Source organism: Papaver somniferum, chromosome 1, assembly GCF_003573695.1.
Source record: "Papaver somniferum cultivar HN1 chromosome 1, ASM357369v1, whole genome shotgun sequence".
Taxonomy (NCBI): Eukaryota; Viridiplantae; Streptophyta; class Magnoliopsida; order Ranunculales; family Papaveraceae; genus Papaver; species Papaver somniferum.
In genome coordinates, this window is record NC_039358.1 from 228,772,525 (window position 1) to 228,789,336 (window position 16,812).

General features: G+C 36.5%; 1 protein-coding gene, 1 long non-coding RNA gene and 1 pseudogene across 14 annotated transcripts; 2 read left to right on the top strand and 1 right to left on the bottom strand.

The window, feature by feature from the left end:
- The first annotated feature begins 536 nt into the window (after positions 1 to 536).
- Positions 537 to 2,772, top strand: LOC113271591 (annotated as a pseudogene).
- On the bottom strand, positions 1,656 to 4,630 carry LOC113318213. 2 transcript variants are annotated; one of them, XM_026566352.1, is made up of 3 exons: positions 4,474 to 4,630; positions 3,081 to 4,270; positions 1,656 to 1,999 (listed from the first exon to the last, which is right to left on the bottom strand). In XM_026566352.1, exon 2 carries the CDS (start codon positions 4,208 to 4,210, stop codon positions 3,098 to 3,100), a length of 1,113 nt encoding a protein of 370 aa, XP_026422137.1. In that variant the 5' UTR covers positions 4,211 to 4,270; positions 4,474 to 4,630; the 3' UTR covers positions 1,656 to 1,999; positions 3,081 to 3,097. The 2 variants fall into 2 exon arrangements, with proteins under 2 accessions (XP_026422137.1, XP_026422141.1); XM_026566356.1 differs by lacking the exon at positions 1,656 to 1,999 and having other exon boundaries at positions 2,943 to 4,270.
- A 7,659-nt stretch (positions 4,631 to 12,289) lies between these two features.
- Positions 12,290 to 16,382, top strand: LOC113318225. Of its 12 annotated transcripts, none has more exons than XR_003344369.1 (13): positions 12,294 to 12,473; positions 12,583 to 12,684; positions 12,788 to 12,829; positions 13,371 to 13,439; positions 13,670 to 13,760; positions 13,914 to 14,035; positions 14,195 to 14,273; positions 14,406 to 14,523; positions 14,833 to 14,943; positions 15,155 to 15,286; positions 15,494 to 15,647; positions 15,745 to 15,794; positions 16,014 to 16,382. It is a non-coding gene; the product is annotated as an uncharacterized LOC113318225 (long non-coding RNA). The 12 variants fall into 12 exon arrangements; XR_003344370.1 differs by having other exon boundaries at positions 13,914 to 14,024; positions 14,195 to 14,315; XR_003344367.1 differs by having other exon boundaries at positions 13,914 to 14,024.
- The last annotated feature ends 430 nt before the right edge of the window (positions 16,383 to 16,812 follow it).

Genomic DNA, 16,812 nt, shown 5'->3' on the forward strand with positions numbered 1-16,812 from the left:
CCGTAACCATACTAGCCGGACAAGAAATTAAAATAAGTCGAGGACTTGAGGGTGAAAAACGAAATGATAAAATAGAATTAGATTTGGAAGGATGTTTTAGACATTTAGAAAACACACTTTATAATCTCCACAAAGTTTTCAGACCAACGAGTAAATAATCTGGTCCAAAAATCTTTGAACTACACAGTAACCGGTTCTTCCAATAGTGGGTTAACCAATAATTCCTAGTTCCAAATACGCAGTTTGGAAAACATGGGCACAAGTTAAGGCCCACGGGCCTGAAGAACCAAGCTGGGTCTCTGGGAAATAGAAACTTACACCGACTTGGTGCCAAATTTGGAAATCGAAAGCAAATAGGAAACACAAAGTTCGTTCGTAGCCTATATAAGGATGATCCTCTTGTTAAATTTGTAGAAGCCATCCCTCTCTTGTTTCTCTGCATTAGGGTTATTTTGAGGGTTTTATATTTTCAATTTTAGAACCCCTGGTTTTGAGATCTAAGAGAGAAAACCCGTAAGGTAATAAAATCTGTAAAAATGGCGAACCCTGGAGTAACCAATGGGCAGCAGTTCGGTATTACAGGGCCGATTCCAGTTGCAGGGCCATCTGAAACTGATGTCGCCATGACTGAAGAACTCGAGAAATTTTTGTCAGGTGTTGGATTATATGAAGGTCCTGCAGAGTCTGTGTCCAGGGAAGAAGTGCTCGGTAGACTGGACGAGATTGTGAAGACATGGGTGAAGAAGGTGACAAGAAGCAGGGGTTACAATGATCAGATGGTCCAAGAAGCAAATTCCAAGATATATACGTTTGGTTCTTATCGTCTTGGAGTGCACGGCCCTGGTGTAGATATCGATACACTGTGTTGGTCCTAAGCATGTAACAAGAGAAGAAGATTTTTTTTGTGGAACTGTGTGGGATGCTTGCTGAGATGCCTGAAGTCTCAGAGCTTCATCCTGTGCCTGATGCTCATGTACCTGTGATGAAGTTCAAGTTTAGTGGCGTGTCCATAGATCTTCTATACGCGAGACTGTCGCTTCCCGTTGTTCCTGAAGACCTGGATATTTCACAAGATGCAATATTGCAGAATGTAGATGACCAGACAGTTCGCAGTCTTAATGGATGTAGAGTTACTGACAAATTGCTGCATCTGGTGCCAAACATTCAGAGTTTTCGTACAACCTTGCGATGCATGAGGTTTTGGCAAAGTGTCGCGGAGTTTATTCTAATGTTGCAGGGTTTCTTGGTGGTATAAACTGGGCATTGCTTGTTGCACGTATATGCCAACTATATCCTAATGCATTGCCTAGTGTGTTGGTTTCTCGGTTCTTTAGGATTTATAGGCAGTGGCAATGGCCAAATCCAGTATTGTTGTGTTCTATTGAGGAATGATCTCTTCCTATCTGGGATCCTAGAAGAAATCACAGAGACAGGTTACACCATATGCCCATTATTACTCCTGCTTATCCTTGCATGAATTCTAGCTACAATGTATCTTCTAGTACACTGCGTATTATGACTGACGAGTTCCAGAGGGGACATGAAATTTGTGAGGTAATGGAGTTAAATAAGGCTGACTGGAATAATCTTTTTGAACAGTACCCTTTCTTTGATGCATATAAGAATTATCTGCAAATTGAAATCAGCACAGAAAATGATGATGACCTACGGAATTGGAAAGGCTGGGTAGAGTCTCGGCTACGCCAGCTTACTATGAAGATTGAGAGGGACACTTGCGGAATGCTTCAATGTCATCCGCATCCTGGTGATTTCTCTGACAAATCCAAGCAATGCCATTGCTGTTACTTCATGGGCCTGCAACGCAATCAAGGGGTTCCTCCTGTACATGAAGGTGGAGAATTTGATATAAGGGCAACTGTTGCGGAATTCAAGCAATCTGTCGGTATGTACACTTTGTGGAAGCCTGGAATGGAGATTTATGTGTCTCATATAAAGCGCAGAAACATTCCCGCCTTTGTATTTCCGGGTGGACTCCGGCCTTCACGTTCAGTATCAAACAAGAGGGTCAGTAATTCAATGAAGGCAGAGAAATTTTCTGAAAGCAATGTAGAAGTTGATGCAGGGGAAAAAGTAACTAAGAGGAGACGGATTGGTGATGATGAGAGCGTTACAAATATTCAATCTTTGCCTACTGCTTCTAATGGTAGTGTGTCATTTACAACTCCTGGTGACAATAATATTTCTACTATCACTACTTCCAGTACTGCTAAGTCAGTTGGGAATATGGTTAATGCACTAATATTCCCAGACGGAGCCGTAAAGACGAAGCAAGTCGAATATATTTCAGAGGTAGCTTCATTAAGTGAAAATAGTGGATCTACAGAAAACGTTTTGCCCGTTAACAGAACTTTATCTTCAGACGCTGCTTTGTTCTGCTATAAAGAGGCAGAGCAATGTGCAGCTGATTATATTTCTGGACCATCTATTGGTTGCGAAGTTTCTTCAGAACTTAATGAGCTTGAAGATGAAAGTGGGTCGATACAAGACAGAGACTTTGGGAGCAACACTATGGAAAGCAGTTTAGTGGAGTCCTCCACAGTGAAGCAGATATCAGCAACACATGGAGCTAGCTTGTCATCATCACCTATTGGACATTTTCAAAATGGGGGATTAGAAGAACTTGAGCCTGCTGATCTGACATGGTCATTCTATAATGGTCACCCTCATTCTAATCCATCCGCCACCCTGAGGAAGCCGCTTATCCAGTTGAACTTGACTTCTATGGTTAAAGCTACAGGCAAAAGCACCTAATTTTTTTTCATTCCGCATGCGAAGGAATTAGCTTCCAGATAGGGTGCTTACATTTGGCCATGTAATGCTGATGCTTTTTATTTTTCAGTTACTATGTATGTACTTCCCTCTGCAAATAGCTAGTGGCACAGGGAATAAAATTTGTTGTATAAAACTTATAAAAAGATACTAAGAGTAAAGAATTAATAATTATGAAGTTTCTATTAATGGGTTTAAATTTCATTTTGCATTTCTTTTCTTTGTTTTGAAAACTAACTACAACTAGTACAGGTTTCCACAACACCTAGTAATAACACAAGAAAACGTACCAGTCTCATCATACGATTTAGTCACTGTCCCACCAATTTCCATCCACCACTGCATTTTCTTTGATTTTTGAACAATTACTGTCGGCATCTAAGAGAGAAGTAATAATAGGAGGGGGAGAGGATAACTGTCTGCGAGCAATCGAGTTGGACTTAGCATAGCTAGCGAGAGTGTTAGCAGCCTTGTTGGCACATTCCTTGATGAATCTGAACTTGATGAAAGGAATGTTGCTTGCCAGCTCTCTGATCCTCACAATCTCGTGTTCAATGCACCTAGGCAGAAGGTGATCAGCATCATTTAGAAATTCACTGATATTCTGAGCATCACCCTCAATAACAACATGATCCAGCTCATTCTTGACAGCAAATTCAACTCCATCAAGATAAGCTCTGGCTTCAGCTTCCAAGAGGCTTTTCCCCCAAAAATAACCAGTGTTACACCCTTTGAGCTCAGCCAAATGATTTCTGGCAATGACTCCATAAGCAGACGTCTCATTCAAGGAGACAGCAACACCCACATTTACTTTTGTACAATTTTCATCAGGTGGCCTCCAATGGTCCTCCCCACAAGCAAAGCTGATTCTGTAATTAAAATCCGAGACATTCAAACGCCGATTTGGCAGCTCTACGTCCAAATGCGAATCCTGCCACAGCCTCCAGTCTTCAGTCCATGATCCATTGTTTGGTGGCTGCACAACATTCAAATGCATACCCCTCCTATTTGGTTGTTCCTGCAGCACATCCAAACCTTTACTGCTGCTAGCAATATCCACAGACACAGGCAATTCATTTTCCACTAGCTTTTGCAGGTTTGACAGCTTCTGCACTAGATGAGAACCTACAAATACTGTCTGCTCTTGTTCTTGGGCTTCCTTCAGTTTCGCTAATTCTGACTTGACTTCATCCATGAACTCAGTCCTCTCCTTCCTTCCGAGCATGATTTCTGCATTCACTTTTTCTTCTAGTGCATTGACTCGATTACTTAGTCCCTCCAACTTATTGTTCATCAAAAGAACAGAATCAATCAGCTGCTCCAGAAGAGTGTCTAATTTAGTATCCTTCCCAGCCCAACATGGCATACTACCACTGCTACCACTACCATCATCCGACGAAATGCAAATCCTCCTCTTCATTTTACCTGCAACTCTTTTTCTTAGGTGTGATTTTCCTCTGTGGACGATCTCTCAATATCCCTATTTACAGTGAAAGTGCAGATTCTAGATGTTAATTATTGATTTAATAGCCGTTAATCCAAATGTTCATAAAATTCATAAGCAGGATCATACAAGAAAAACAACAATCAAGTATTTGAATCCCTAACTTTACCAAAAAACAAAAGAAAAAAGAAAAGAAAAATGGAACTAGTAGGGTTTATAAAAAGAAATTACTTGGTTACCTTCTTTTTCAGAATCAATGGAGCTCACCAAGTAAAGAAATCAACAGGAATGTGAGAAACCCCTTCATTGGAGAAGAAATCGAAGCGAAATCACTGGAATTCGTCTCTCTCTCGGACAAGTGAAGGTGAGAGAAAACACACCCACTCTAAGCTGAAATCACTGTGACTCGGCGAGAGTGGAACAAGAAGGAAAATGTAGTTGAACTTGAACCCATGGCCCGGTACATATGTACCGACTCTGATGATACCGAGTCAGGCTTCGAAGTTAGCTGCACACAATGTAGTTAATATCGGATATCGGTTCATCTCGGCCGGGACCGATACACTGGTACGATTTTATATCGGGGATATTATCGTTGAAATATCGGTTCTAGATTTAGAGACTATAATTTTATATTAAACATTTCTCCACACATTTTGGATAAGATATAATAGATAACATCAATTTTATCAAAAAAACAAAAGAGTAACTTTAATAGACTTGCTTCGAGAGCTACATGCACCTCTACTACCACCTGGAAGACTTTCTTCGCCAAAATTACCCTTAAACTTTATAGAAAACGGCCAATACCATCTCATATCAATAAATGTAGGAAAATTCCGTATCGACCGATACAGCCGATATTTGACCGAAACGGCCGATATTCGACCGATACAGCGGATATTATCGGGCGAATATCGTATCCCCGATATCCTTCTTATCGTATCGTTCTGGGCCGATATCCGAAATATCCCCGATATATCGGCCGATACGGCCGATATTGACTACATTGGCTGCACATAAACAATGTATAGATCATATCACGTCGCTGGGATGGACCCAGAAATCTTTGTTAGGAATTATTTTTTAGGGACCATTTTTTTTTGAGGGATCGTGGTTTTATTAGGCCACCTTCTCTATAGTGATAAGGGGTGTCCTAAAACGTTGAAATGACTAGCCTACCCTTAACCTAATTTAATTTAAAACCAACCTAATAACCACCTATATATATAACCACCACCTCCTCCCACCACCACCTCCGATTATCACCACCACCAACCACCGATTACCACCACCACCACCGCCCGCCACCGCCGATTACCACCACCACCACCTCCGATTATCACCACCACCAACCACCTCCTCCCACCACCACCGCCACTGCCTATGTAAGAAATGTAACAACATCAATGCAATCACAATTAAGTTCGGTTACATAATAATTTTATCGAGTATAAAAGACGCCAGCCGCAACCTGATTCTGCCTTGGGACCACTCCGGAGGTATTTTCCAACAAACCCTTCACTTTATTTTGATTTTGATTGCTTCAATCGAATAGAAATCATCAAAATAAGGTTTTAATAGCATTTACAGAGCCATGTTCGGTTAGGCCGATTTTCCAAAAAACCCTAGTTTACTAACCGAACTTCTTGAAAATGAAGAAGACGAAGAACAGTTCGGTTCTATTTGATTTAAAACTAAGTCACCGAACTCTCTGTTCGGTTGTTTCGCAAAAAAATTCAAAACTACAAAGCAATCGAACTCCACCCTTAGAACCGAAAAAAAACAAATCTAGTCTAACCGAACTGTGTTGTTGTGGCCACTATGTTGAGTTCCAAAATAACCGAACTTAGCCAATAGAGTTCGGTTTGTTCGCAAAAACTTTTAAAACTACAAAGTAACCGAACTTAGCCAATAGACGCTGGAACTTCATATGTTTGTTTGTTTGTTAAATTCGATAACTTCACAATTTTATCGCAGAAACCGAACTCAGAGTTCGGTTGGTTAGCTGTTAGGTTCAAGTTTGCGAAAGAACCGAACTTTGTAAACTTATATACTCTTATATTACGTAAAGTTCGGTTAGATCAAAAGTGCATGCAGTTTGCGAACCAACCGAACATAACGCTGTAACTCCTAGAAATTCTATTATTTGAGAGTTCGGTAATCTGCGTGTTTGGAACAAGTAATCGAACTACACTTTCAGATGAGTTCATTTACTTGTTCATCTCACGGGGCAACCGAACTACAGTTTCAGATGAGTTCGGTTACTTGTTCATCATATAAAGTAACCGAACTGTTCAAAATCCAGTTCAAATCCGGATCATTTTGAAGATTAACAAATATTCTAGGAGAGGATGGAGATGAAGAATCAGATGAGTTTTCATCATTTGAATACTCAAACTTAGTGAATTGGATTTTTTTTTTTATTTTCCATATTTTTCTCCTTCATCTTCTCTAACTCTACTTCTCAATAATTCTACTCAACTAATAATAAACCCATCTTTTAATTTAATCTCACTAATTATTTTTAACTAAATCATTCACTAATCATAACCTAAAATTAATTAAGAGGGTAGATTAGGTATTAAATAAATAACTAGATATGGGATGACCTAAAATTACTTCTAATGCCTTTACCCAAAATAAAACCATGGTCCCCAAAAAATCGTTCTTTGTTAGGTAGGGCTAGAATATCATTAGTCTCCAATGCGGCCGAAGGCCCGACAAATTTTTTAGAACAAACCGCACAATTAGTGTAAAGTCGAGATTTTCCTATAAGAGACTAGCCAAATAAAGATCAACATGAACACAATTCATAAAAGAAACATGTTTAGATAAAATAAATTATAGTTTGTATAAGAAAAATGAGAAATAAGTGAGGTGGGAAGAAACGAATTCATGTTTTGAACTAAATTTTGGTTTAAATTCTATCTTGTTATGGACTAAAAATTACTAGGCCTAGAAACTACACTAGCGAATTCTGATTGTAGGTGGGCTGGACACTTATTCACCCAAATTTTGCATACAAATCCAAAAATTTTGTTTGACCGAAAGTAAGGACGGGTTATAGTCCAGGTTAGTCCCTTGCTAGGCCCGTCCCTGCACGTCGCACTGTACGCGCGTTACATGTGCGTATTGATCTAGTTCCCAATGGTATAAATCAAGTGTCTGGAACATAACATTATTCCCTAGTGTATTTTTTTTTTAATAAAAAAGAGTAAAATTCATATATAATTTTCAGGTTCTATCGAGGTGAGGCACACGACTCTTATTTTAAGCATTCAGGATGTTTGGCTTGAGGTTCTAATGTGCATACGTGCAAAGACGTGTTTCCCTCGATGTTTGACCATATCAATATACACAATGTCATGCTCCCGAAATTCAACATTTTTTCTTAATGCACATCTGAGCAGAACTTTAAACTAGCTATGGCCACAAGTTCCATCAGACTACACGTCCCAAAAATTTCGATGTTCCTCCCTACAGGGGTTCCCTTTTTTTTTTTCTTTCTTCTTTCTTTTATTAATCAATGGTGGTTGTCCCTGTGGTGTAAAAACTGTTTGCAGAGATGGCATTCGGCCCTCAAGAACCGAGGCAAGCCCCAACAGGGTCGTTTTACAGTTTCGGGGTGCCCTAGGTAAATTTAAAATTTTAGACCTTTTTATGCGCTATTAAGTCAAGAACGGAGGCAAATTTTTAGTTTGGGTGTCAAGTTTATATACTATTAAAGCGATAACTTGGATTTTCTTGGCGGCCGAAGGTCGTCGATTTTTTTTCTCCAGTTTTTTGGGTTAGATTTTGGGTCGTAGACTTTCAGTTTGACGTACAATATTCCAAAATCGATAACGGATGGATTGTTAGTGATACTTATAGTTGTTAGAAACAGTTTGTAACAATTATAACTGTAACAAGTATCTGTTATATAAATAAATGTGACAATTAATTAGTAACACTTATGTCTGTTAGTAATGACTTATAAACAAACTTTTTTTGGGCCCAACAATTTGGGGTCGTAGGCGGCCGCCTAGGTCGTCTTGCCACTAAGACGGCCCTGAGCTGCCCCAACAATGAGTCCTGCAGATATGGCTGAAGATCAACCAAGCCAAGCCCAAAAATCTAGTCCTGCTGCAGATGTGGCTGATGTTAAATCTGGTAATGGTGGTGCTAATTACACTGGCTTTATCTTACTCCAACAACCACACCTTCGTTGAAGCCGTTGTCAAGTGACTCAAGTACGTAGAAGTTGTTTGCATATTGATTTTTATTTTTGTTGTGTGATTGGAGTTCTACCTTTTACACAAAATGTTGAGACATATCGGTGATGAACCATCTTTGAAATAGTACTATTATTAGTCAAGGAGTTAAATGTGGTTCTTGAGAACTGGCAATAGCTCATTGGTATTAGCTATGGTTAATGTCTTTAATGCGTTTGGTCTAAGATTTAATTTTATAGATACATAATTTAGGATCGTTGAACTTCATGATAATCACACAATAAAATATGCAAGATTAGTCTAGGAGAAATACCTTATAGCGCTAATCCGTAATCCTCCATTGATTAATTGGTGGTACCCGTAATACCTTGTGGAGGTCTTGGTTTCTCCTTCTTCACCTTGTACGTTATGAATGATAAAATTCTCGAACCCAATAGTGATGGATATTGTGTTCCTTTTATAGGTAGAAGGAGGACCAAGTTCCTAGGGTTTAATAGTGACATTAAATATCGACCGTCCATCAAAGAAGAGATATTAAGAATAATAATCCCATAAAGGAAACCGAACACAAGTATAACAATAATCTAGATTACCAAGATTATTCCATGGGCCCAAAAGAATATTTTTAGTCATACAAAAATATTCTTACATTCTCCCACTGGTCCATGTGATAATCGATTTAATGGTTAATCATAGAAAACATAAGTGCGCATAATTGCTAAACAAAATTTAATGGTTAAACATAATACCTTGATCAAGCAAACTACTCATGCAGGTCATGGCGGTTGCACATTGTCCTGTTATCAACATGTTCCCTTCCATGTACCACAACACAAATATCTTACTTAACTAGGCCTTAAATTTGGATATCATAATGGTCCAGTAATGTCTTCAAAAGAAAGACAATTTCTGTTAACATTCATCCATTCACATAAGTGTATACTAAACATGGATGCAGAAATGCTTCAGAATGACATTAATAAGAGCTCAATAAGTGTTCATAAATAAGCACATAAATTAGCTGAATTCAATAACCAATTACTCCCATATACCCAAGATTTTAATCTTTTCTTAACAAGTCTTAAAAGGTAATTGTTCAATAAGTGCATCTCCGAATGCAATTGTGCTTAAGTGATACATGAACAACTATTATTTCTGAATTGTTTGATTCACGCATATATACTCAAGGTTCATGTGTTTTGTTCCTTTTGTATCATATCGTGCTTTAATGCTGCGAAACTAAGACGATAAATTTCAGCAATGTAGAGACAAACCTTAAGTCTCTGAGTCTCGCAGACATATATAAATACTCAAACTTAATTGTGGGACTAGTATTAACGGATTCTCCTTTATAGAATCCGCATATGCACCAAAATCTAAGTTCGAAAAACCCAGGCAACTTTAACTGAGTTGGATAACTAATTGTAAGACATAAATCAAGATTAGTACCTCAAAATTCTTGATAGCTTTCCCGTTATTTGTTCTTCGATTCAGGCATTTAGATAACATATATAACAACTTGTAATATGTTCCATATCAGAATTAATACATAATGAAAATTAATTTTCTATCTTATATCCAATATGAAACAAAATTTGCTAAATATGTTATTGTCTCAAAATTCCTTGAATATTCGATATATTCCTTATATGAGAGCTTTAGTAATCCATATGATATTAATATCACATGGTAAGCTTCATTGATATCTGTTATTTCAAAACATATAAAGATATGCATAAAGTCAAGATCACTACTCGTAGGTAGTATGTCTTAACATACAAGACCAAGAGTATGAATTTGTCCAACTGATCTTGAGGTATATGCATAAATCTGTAATAATTTCATCCAAAACTTGAAACATTTATAGTTCTGTTGAATTTCATATACCATTATGGGAGGCTGCTTGAATTTCATACTTTGATTTCTAAAATTTGTAGACTAAAATTTATCATTAATAAAGGATATTTTCACATTTAATTAATGCAACTCTTAGGTCATACTGAGCTACTAATAATATTGTAATAATTCTGAATAAGTCTTTCTTTGACATGAGAGAGAAACTTATTTATAATCAATGCATCGTTTCAGAGTAAAATCTTTGGCAAGGTCTTGCTTTATACCGTTTAAAATTGCTATTATAGTCGTATTAGGTCAGAAAGACCCACTTTCATGCAACTGATTTGTGTCTTTCGAGCAATTAAACAATATCCGAGATTCGACTTTCAACCAATGATTTTTGCTCACATACCATCAATCCATTAATCAAAATTATTACACATAATATTTGTGAACCGAAAACCGAGTCTTTACCATTCCATATCAAATGTATTAAATTCTTGTAAGAAAATCACTGGAACAACATGAATAACTTTCTTTCAATCTCTGTTGAGACCTTCTTAATGTTGGTTCATGTTGTTATAAAAAAAATTATTTATTGGCAGTAGTTATATTATGGAGTATTGGATCAGTAATTTGTGGTCTTTCATTATCTAACATTCTGATAATGAGAAGATTCACAATATCTGTAGAAATCTTAAATAAAGGGATCATTATCATGATTTCTTGAACATATATATCCACATACTCCCATTGATTATGCCATCATTACCGAATTATATTTTCGGTTTCAATAAGTCTCATACTACGGTTAGAACATCAAAGAATACTATTTGAATTATTTAGGAAAACCAATGAAACAATAACAGTTTTAAAATCCAGTTTTCTTTCATTCTTGGGAATGTAAGCCCTCACCTCCAACTGAACAACCATAACTTAAAGGTGATTTAAACTAGGTTTCCAACCATTCTAGTCCAAAGTGTGTCTTTGAAACTGTTTTACTCAGAAATTTATTTAAATTACAAAGTTGTTGAAAGAACATACATTCACTGATATGTGGTCATTATGCATAACTCATCATGCTTCTAACCATTTTCATAAAACTATGATTTTTCCTTTTGTTATACACCATTATGCCAAGGATAAGTTGGTCTTGTGTATTGAGCAACAAATCCAAACTTTTGGAGATACTACGTAAAAGATTTAGGATATTATCCTGTTTTGTCATACCTTTCACAATATTCACCACCTTTATCATACTTTATGATTTTCACTTTCTCTATAATTGCCTATCAATTTCAATAATGAATGTTCGAGAAAACATCCACGGATTGAGATTCATAATGCAATTGATAAATGTATATAATAATGTGAAAAATCATCAGGTGATAAACAATTTTATCTTCCAAAAAATGGACCATTAAAAGTCTACAAAATAATCATAATCAACAATTAATAAGAACAAAAGCTGAAATTTATAATTGAGCTAAATGACAATTAAGCTTACAATAGTTTTTCATACCTTCCATAAGATTCTCTTGTGGGTAAAAACTTATCAAGGAACAATGTGAGACATGAAAAACATCAGTATATATTTTACCTTCTCATACACACAACATTATGTTTGTTTAATACCACAACGAGAATCACCTGTGGGAGAATTTCGTCCTATCATGTATTAACAAACTCAAAAAATTCAAATGTTCAACCTAATGCATCAGAATAATAGTCACCTGTAGGTAGCTATTATTTTACATGTATATGAAACATTTAGATAAACTTAATGCTTGTTTAAACGTGTGAACCAAAACTACTCACTAGTGGAAAATGGGCTATCTGAGACACTATGATACGACACATATGAAATTTCGCTAAATATGGTCGTTGACTAAAGTCAAAATGTTCTCTTTTGTTGACTTGGACAACGTCACTCAAATAGCATAGTTTCGTTGGTAGGATATCTACCTTATACGGTTGAGATTTAATCTAAAATGTCACCTCAACCCTATCCATCCAATGCAGAGAGAGAAATATCATTATTCTCCGTTTCTTCGCCTCCATTCCTCTCTGGTCTCCCCTTCTCCCTCACCTTCACAGATTATAACTCATTCATCTCTCTTTCTATAGAACTCACTCAATCGGATATGTCTCTTTCTACAAAACTCACTCGATCTTCTTTGGAGATTAGGGTAAAAAAAAACTCGATTTTAATTGATGATTTTTTGATTCAACTGTATTAGGGTTTTTAATTTAGGGGTTTCTGATTGCAGGGTTTATTGTTGAGTTTTGTGTAAACAGGGATGAAATTGATGATGAAGATACAAAAGAAGAAAAACACGCTTACAAATTTTGATACAGGATTTGTTGTTGTGGTATTTCTCTTTCTCTACAGCAAGAAGGGTAAAATTCTTTCACGTAATCTCTTCTCGATTTTCTTTTTATTATTCTTCTGGTACAACTGCATGTATATGGATTTTATTGATTTTCGAGATTTTGATTTCAGGGTTCGCTGGCAAGGTTATTATACATATCTACAACAAAAAGGGTAGATTCTTTGACTTAATCGCTTCTCGGTTTTTCTTATATCGTTATATTAGTTGAACTGCGTTTAGGGGATTTTGATTTTAGGGTTTTTTAATTTCTGGGTTCACTGTCAAGAGAAGAAATGATGGTAATAACTAAAGTATTCAACCCTCTCTGATTTTTCATTTTCTCAATCATGATTTTTGTCATTCTAGAGTTTGATTTCATGTTTTGGATTTCTGGGTATGTTTTTATTTGATCTTATGTTTAGGTGTTTGTGGTGGGGTGGATTGCGGTGGGGGTGGGTGTTGGTAGTGGATACTTGTGGTAGTGGTAGTTGTGGGTGGTGAGAACAGTTGCAGTATATGAAAGTCAGGAGTGGTTGATATTGTACAACCTGATTTTTTTCATGTATTGCAAGGGTCCTCCTTCGCAAATGGTATTCATGATGTTTCTTCGACATGGGGTGTTGTATTGTTGTAACGATGATAGGTTGATATTGGTGTTAGTTGTATCGGTTTGAATATATACATTGTTATAATGGGTTATTGATTGATTGTCAGGTATATGCATTACAAACTATGGGAAAACATGGGAGAAGTTAATGATGGCAAAAGCATACTACGCCAAGGGTAAAAAGCTTACTCTTGTGTACTTTTCCTAGTTTACTTACTATATGTACTACGTGGATTTTCTGTTTGTCATGTGTGGTGTTTTTGTTTTACCAATTTAGTGTTGTTGTAATTTGAATCATTAGTCCTACTTAATATTTTAATAGCTAAACTTCTTGTATTTCTAAAAAGGCATACAATTATGAAGTATGTACCTCCTCGATTTACCTCTTGCAGTCTTGCACCTGCAGTTAATGAATCTAATCCTTCATGCCTATCCTCCAAATCAAAGTTTGGACTTGTTGATTGGGACAAGTTAGATGCAGAAATAATATTTAATTAGTAAGTCTGATCCGTGCCTTTTTGGTCTGTTTTGTGATGTAAATTACCTGTTCACATATTTTTCCATGTACTATGATTGTAATTGTTACCGTAGTTTCAACACATTTGTTTCGTGTTGACGCTGATATGCTTTATTGGTTTGTTGCTTTGAAGGTTAATTACTCGGTGGTGCTATAGGTAGAGAAAGGTGGACAAAATGTTGATGGTGGTTATTATATTTAGTTTTAGTGGATGGGCTGTTCGTTGAGTTCTTCCATTAGCAGGGTAACTCTTACGTATGGAACTAAGATGAGTCTTTTTGTCTTATTTACCAATTCAGGTCATAAAACATGATATTAACAGGCATCATAGAATTCTTTTTGGATGTTAGAGTTAATTCTTAATCAACACTAAGGGCTTCTAATATGGTGTTGATACCTTGTCTTCTCTTTCAGCCAATGGAAATATTTGTGGGTGATGAGGCCACGCTGAAATTGCAAGTTACTGGGGGAAAGTTCACATTCTATTTTTTAAGTTAATGTCAAGTCCTTGGATTCACAGATCTATATATTCCAAGTTGAGAAAAATATGTCATGTTTTTGACTATAGTATTGGTGTAGCTTATCATTAGTGTTTTTTACATTGTTCAATGCTGACAAATTGCAGAGGCCAGTTCCATTGTTCAAGGAGAAAATAGCTGGGACATTCAGTGTGCCAGTTGAGCAACATCGTCTTATATTTAGGGGAAATGTTTTGAAGGAAAACCAGTTCCTCTGAGAATATTGTATCCTAACATGTTCATGTCTGCACAATTAAATTGATATTTTCTCAAAAGATTTAGCAATCTGACTTACTACCTTAGCAATTTGTTCTTCTATCATGAGGAATAGTATGAGAAATTGACATTCTAATAAGGTTGGATCATACTTTATCAGGAATTGAGTATCTTACATGGTTTGCAGCTTAGGTGATGCAGGGGATCATATTTTTGCAGTAGTATTTTTGCTAGGCTAATCAAATGCAGGTGCATGCTTATGCTTTCCATTTGCACCCTGTCAGCTTTTCGTCTTTTAGATCCTTTGACCATATTTAGACATAGAAGATGGAGATACACTGCGTCTAGTAGTGGCAAGATAACTAGTTCAACCCCAAACTGCATCTGGAACAACTTCTGTAGAGGCGAATGCAAACACCAATGGGAAAGGTATTGGATCTTTAATAATGGATATTCTACTATTGACATTCTTATTTACAATTGCATAATTTAACTTAGTTATAGCCAAGAAAATTGATAGAAGTTGAATAGTTATTACCAGTAACTATCAGTCTAATGGTTAATTAATCCATCAGAGAGCTGAGCTAGCTAATGAGATTATAAATCAGTCTACCCGCAAATGACTTTATTTCTTTGACAGGAAATGTCCGAGTACTGCTGCTCCGCGTAATCAGGTGGTCAAGTTTCACACAACGTAGTTCTTGGAACGTTTAATCTTGGCGACCAAAGTGAAGATGGTGTTCCTGACGTTACTCGGGTATCAAAATATTTGGTATGCTTCAAAATATCTGCCTCTAATGTAGATTGTTGATGCTTTTTTAAAATTCTATTGGGCTTGGGAGCCAGATTCCTACGGGCGCAACAAACACATCATCATCCAGTCTACCAGTTTCTTCTTTTTTCATTTATGAAGTAGATATATTTTTTGAGTCATTGACTGAGCAATTTGTAGCCAATATTTATTATTTGTAACTTGCAGCCAATGCTACTAATCAGGTATCTCAAGCTGCTGGAACTGAAGGAACACGTGGAAATATTGCTGGAATAGGTGGACAGACCTTTCCAAATCAACCATTTCAATCCTTGTAATTTCTTTTGACAGGGAAGTTATAAATGTTTCTTCACATCAAAAGGTAGAATCCTAATTCTTTTTCCTTCTCATCCTCTCTACTTGAGGTCTTCTGCTCACCACTTTGAATTGCTTTCTATTCTTACTTCTTGATGCTGCAGGAACTAGATGAATGTGGATTGTAGATATTCGATCACAATGTTATGTAGAGGTATGTGTCTTCGCATACTCATCATGTTTATGGTTTTTCACTGCCTATGGTTTATTTGTTGGTCTCCATGTTGATGTAAGCAATGAAATCACTATGGAGATTTTGTTGCTGTTGTTGTCTTGATGATGGATCTATTAGACCACCTATGTTCATTATGTTTCGACTAGTTATGTAACCTAGCATATAAGGTCTGACATTTTACTCGTATTCTGAATGTAGTTCTATACCTTTATGGATGTCGTCTCTCTCTTCTAGATGGTCTCATGAGGGTCACTGATGTCATGGTTGATGGTAAAATCGCTGTTGTTGCTCGATAAGTTAATCTTGGAAAGGGTTGTGCTTCTGCAATTCTGTTCTCAAGCAAGCTTGTGCCAAGGTCATAATGACTGAAATTGTTGAAATTTTTAGGACTTGCATCACCTCTCTTTAAGAAAACTTGAACTTGTTAATTAGCAGCTGAATCCTTTTTTATTTTTGTGAGTTTGGACTAAACTTATGAGTAATTCAATGTAATAGAGTTGTCATTTTGTATCAGATGAATCTGGTTTTATATGGAATTTGAATTTGAATTTGAATTGTTCATTAGAATTTTAGTATTTTAGTATTTGAATTTGAATTGTTATTTGAATTTCAATTTAATTTGAGTTTCACTTTACTGTAATTTGAACTGAATCAGAATTGTTTCAGCCCAGTCAGAATGAATCAGAATTCTTTCAGCAGTAGTCAGCCAGCCAGATCAGACATATTTTTAATATTAAAATAAATCAAATCTACGACGTCATACAGATGTCGTGCATAGCGGCACTCTGAAAGTATCGTTATTTAGGGGCACCTTGAAAGTGACGTTTCAGAAAAAGACACTGAATCTACGGCACTTTCAGCGGCACTCTGATAGTGTCTTTTTAACCTCGGAAACGACACTATCTTAAAACGGCTATTTTCCACTAGTGACTTGTAAGAAACATTGTTCTAATCGTTAAGTCAAACTAAAAGGACTCAAAATATACAATACTTACAA

What these genes read in the sequence shown, in the direction of transcription:
- LOC113318213 (XM_026566352.1), bottom strand. Translation starts at nt 4,210, where the DNA reads ATGAAGAGGAGGATTTGCATTTCGTCGGATGATGGTAGTGGTAGCAGT.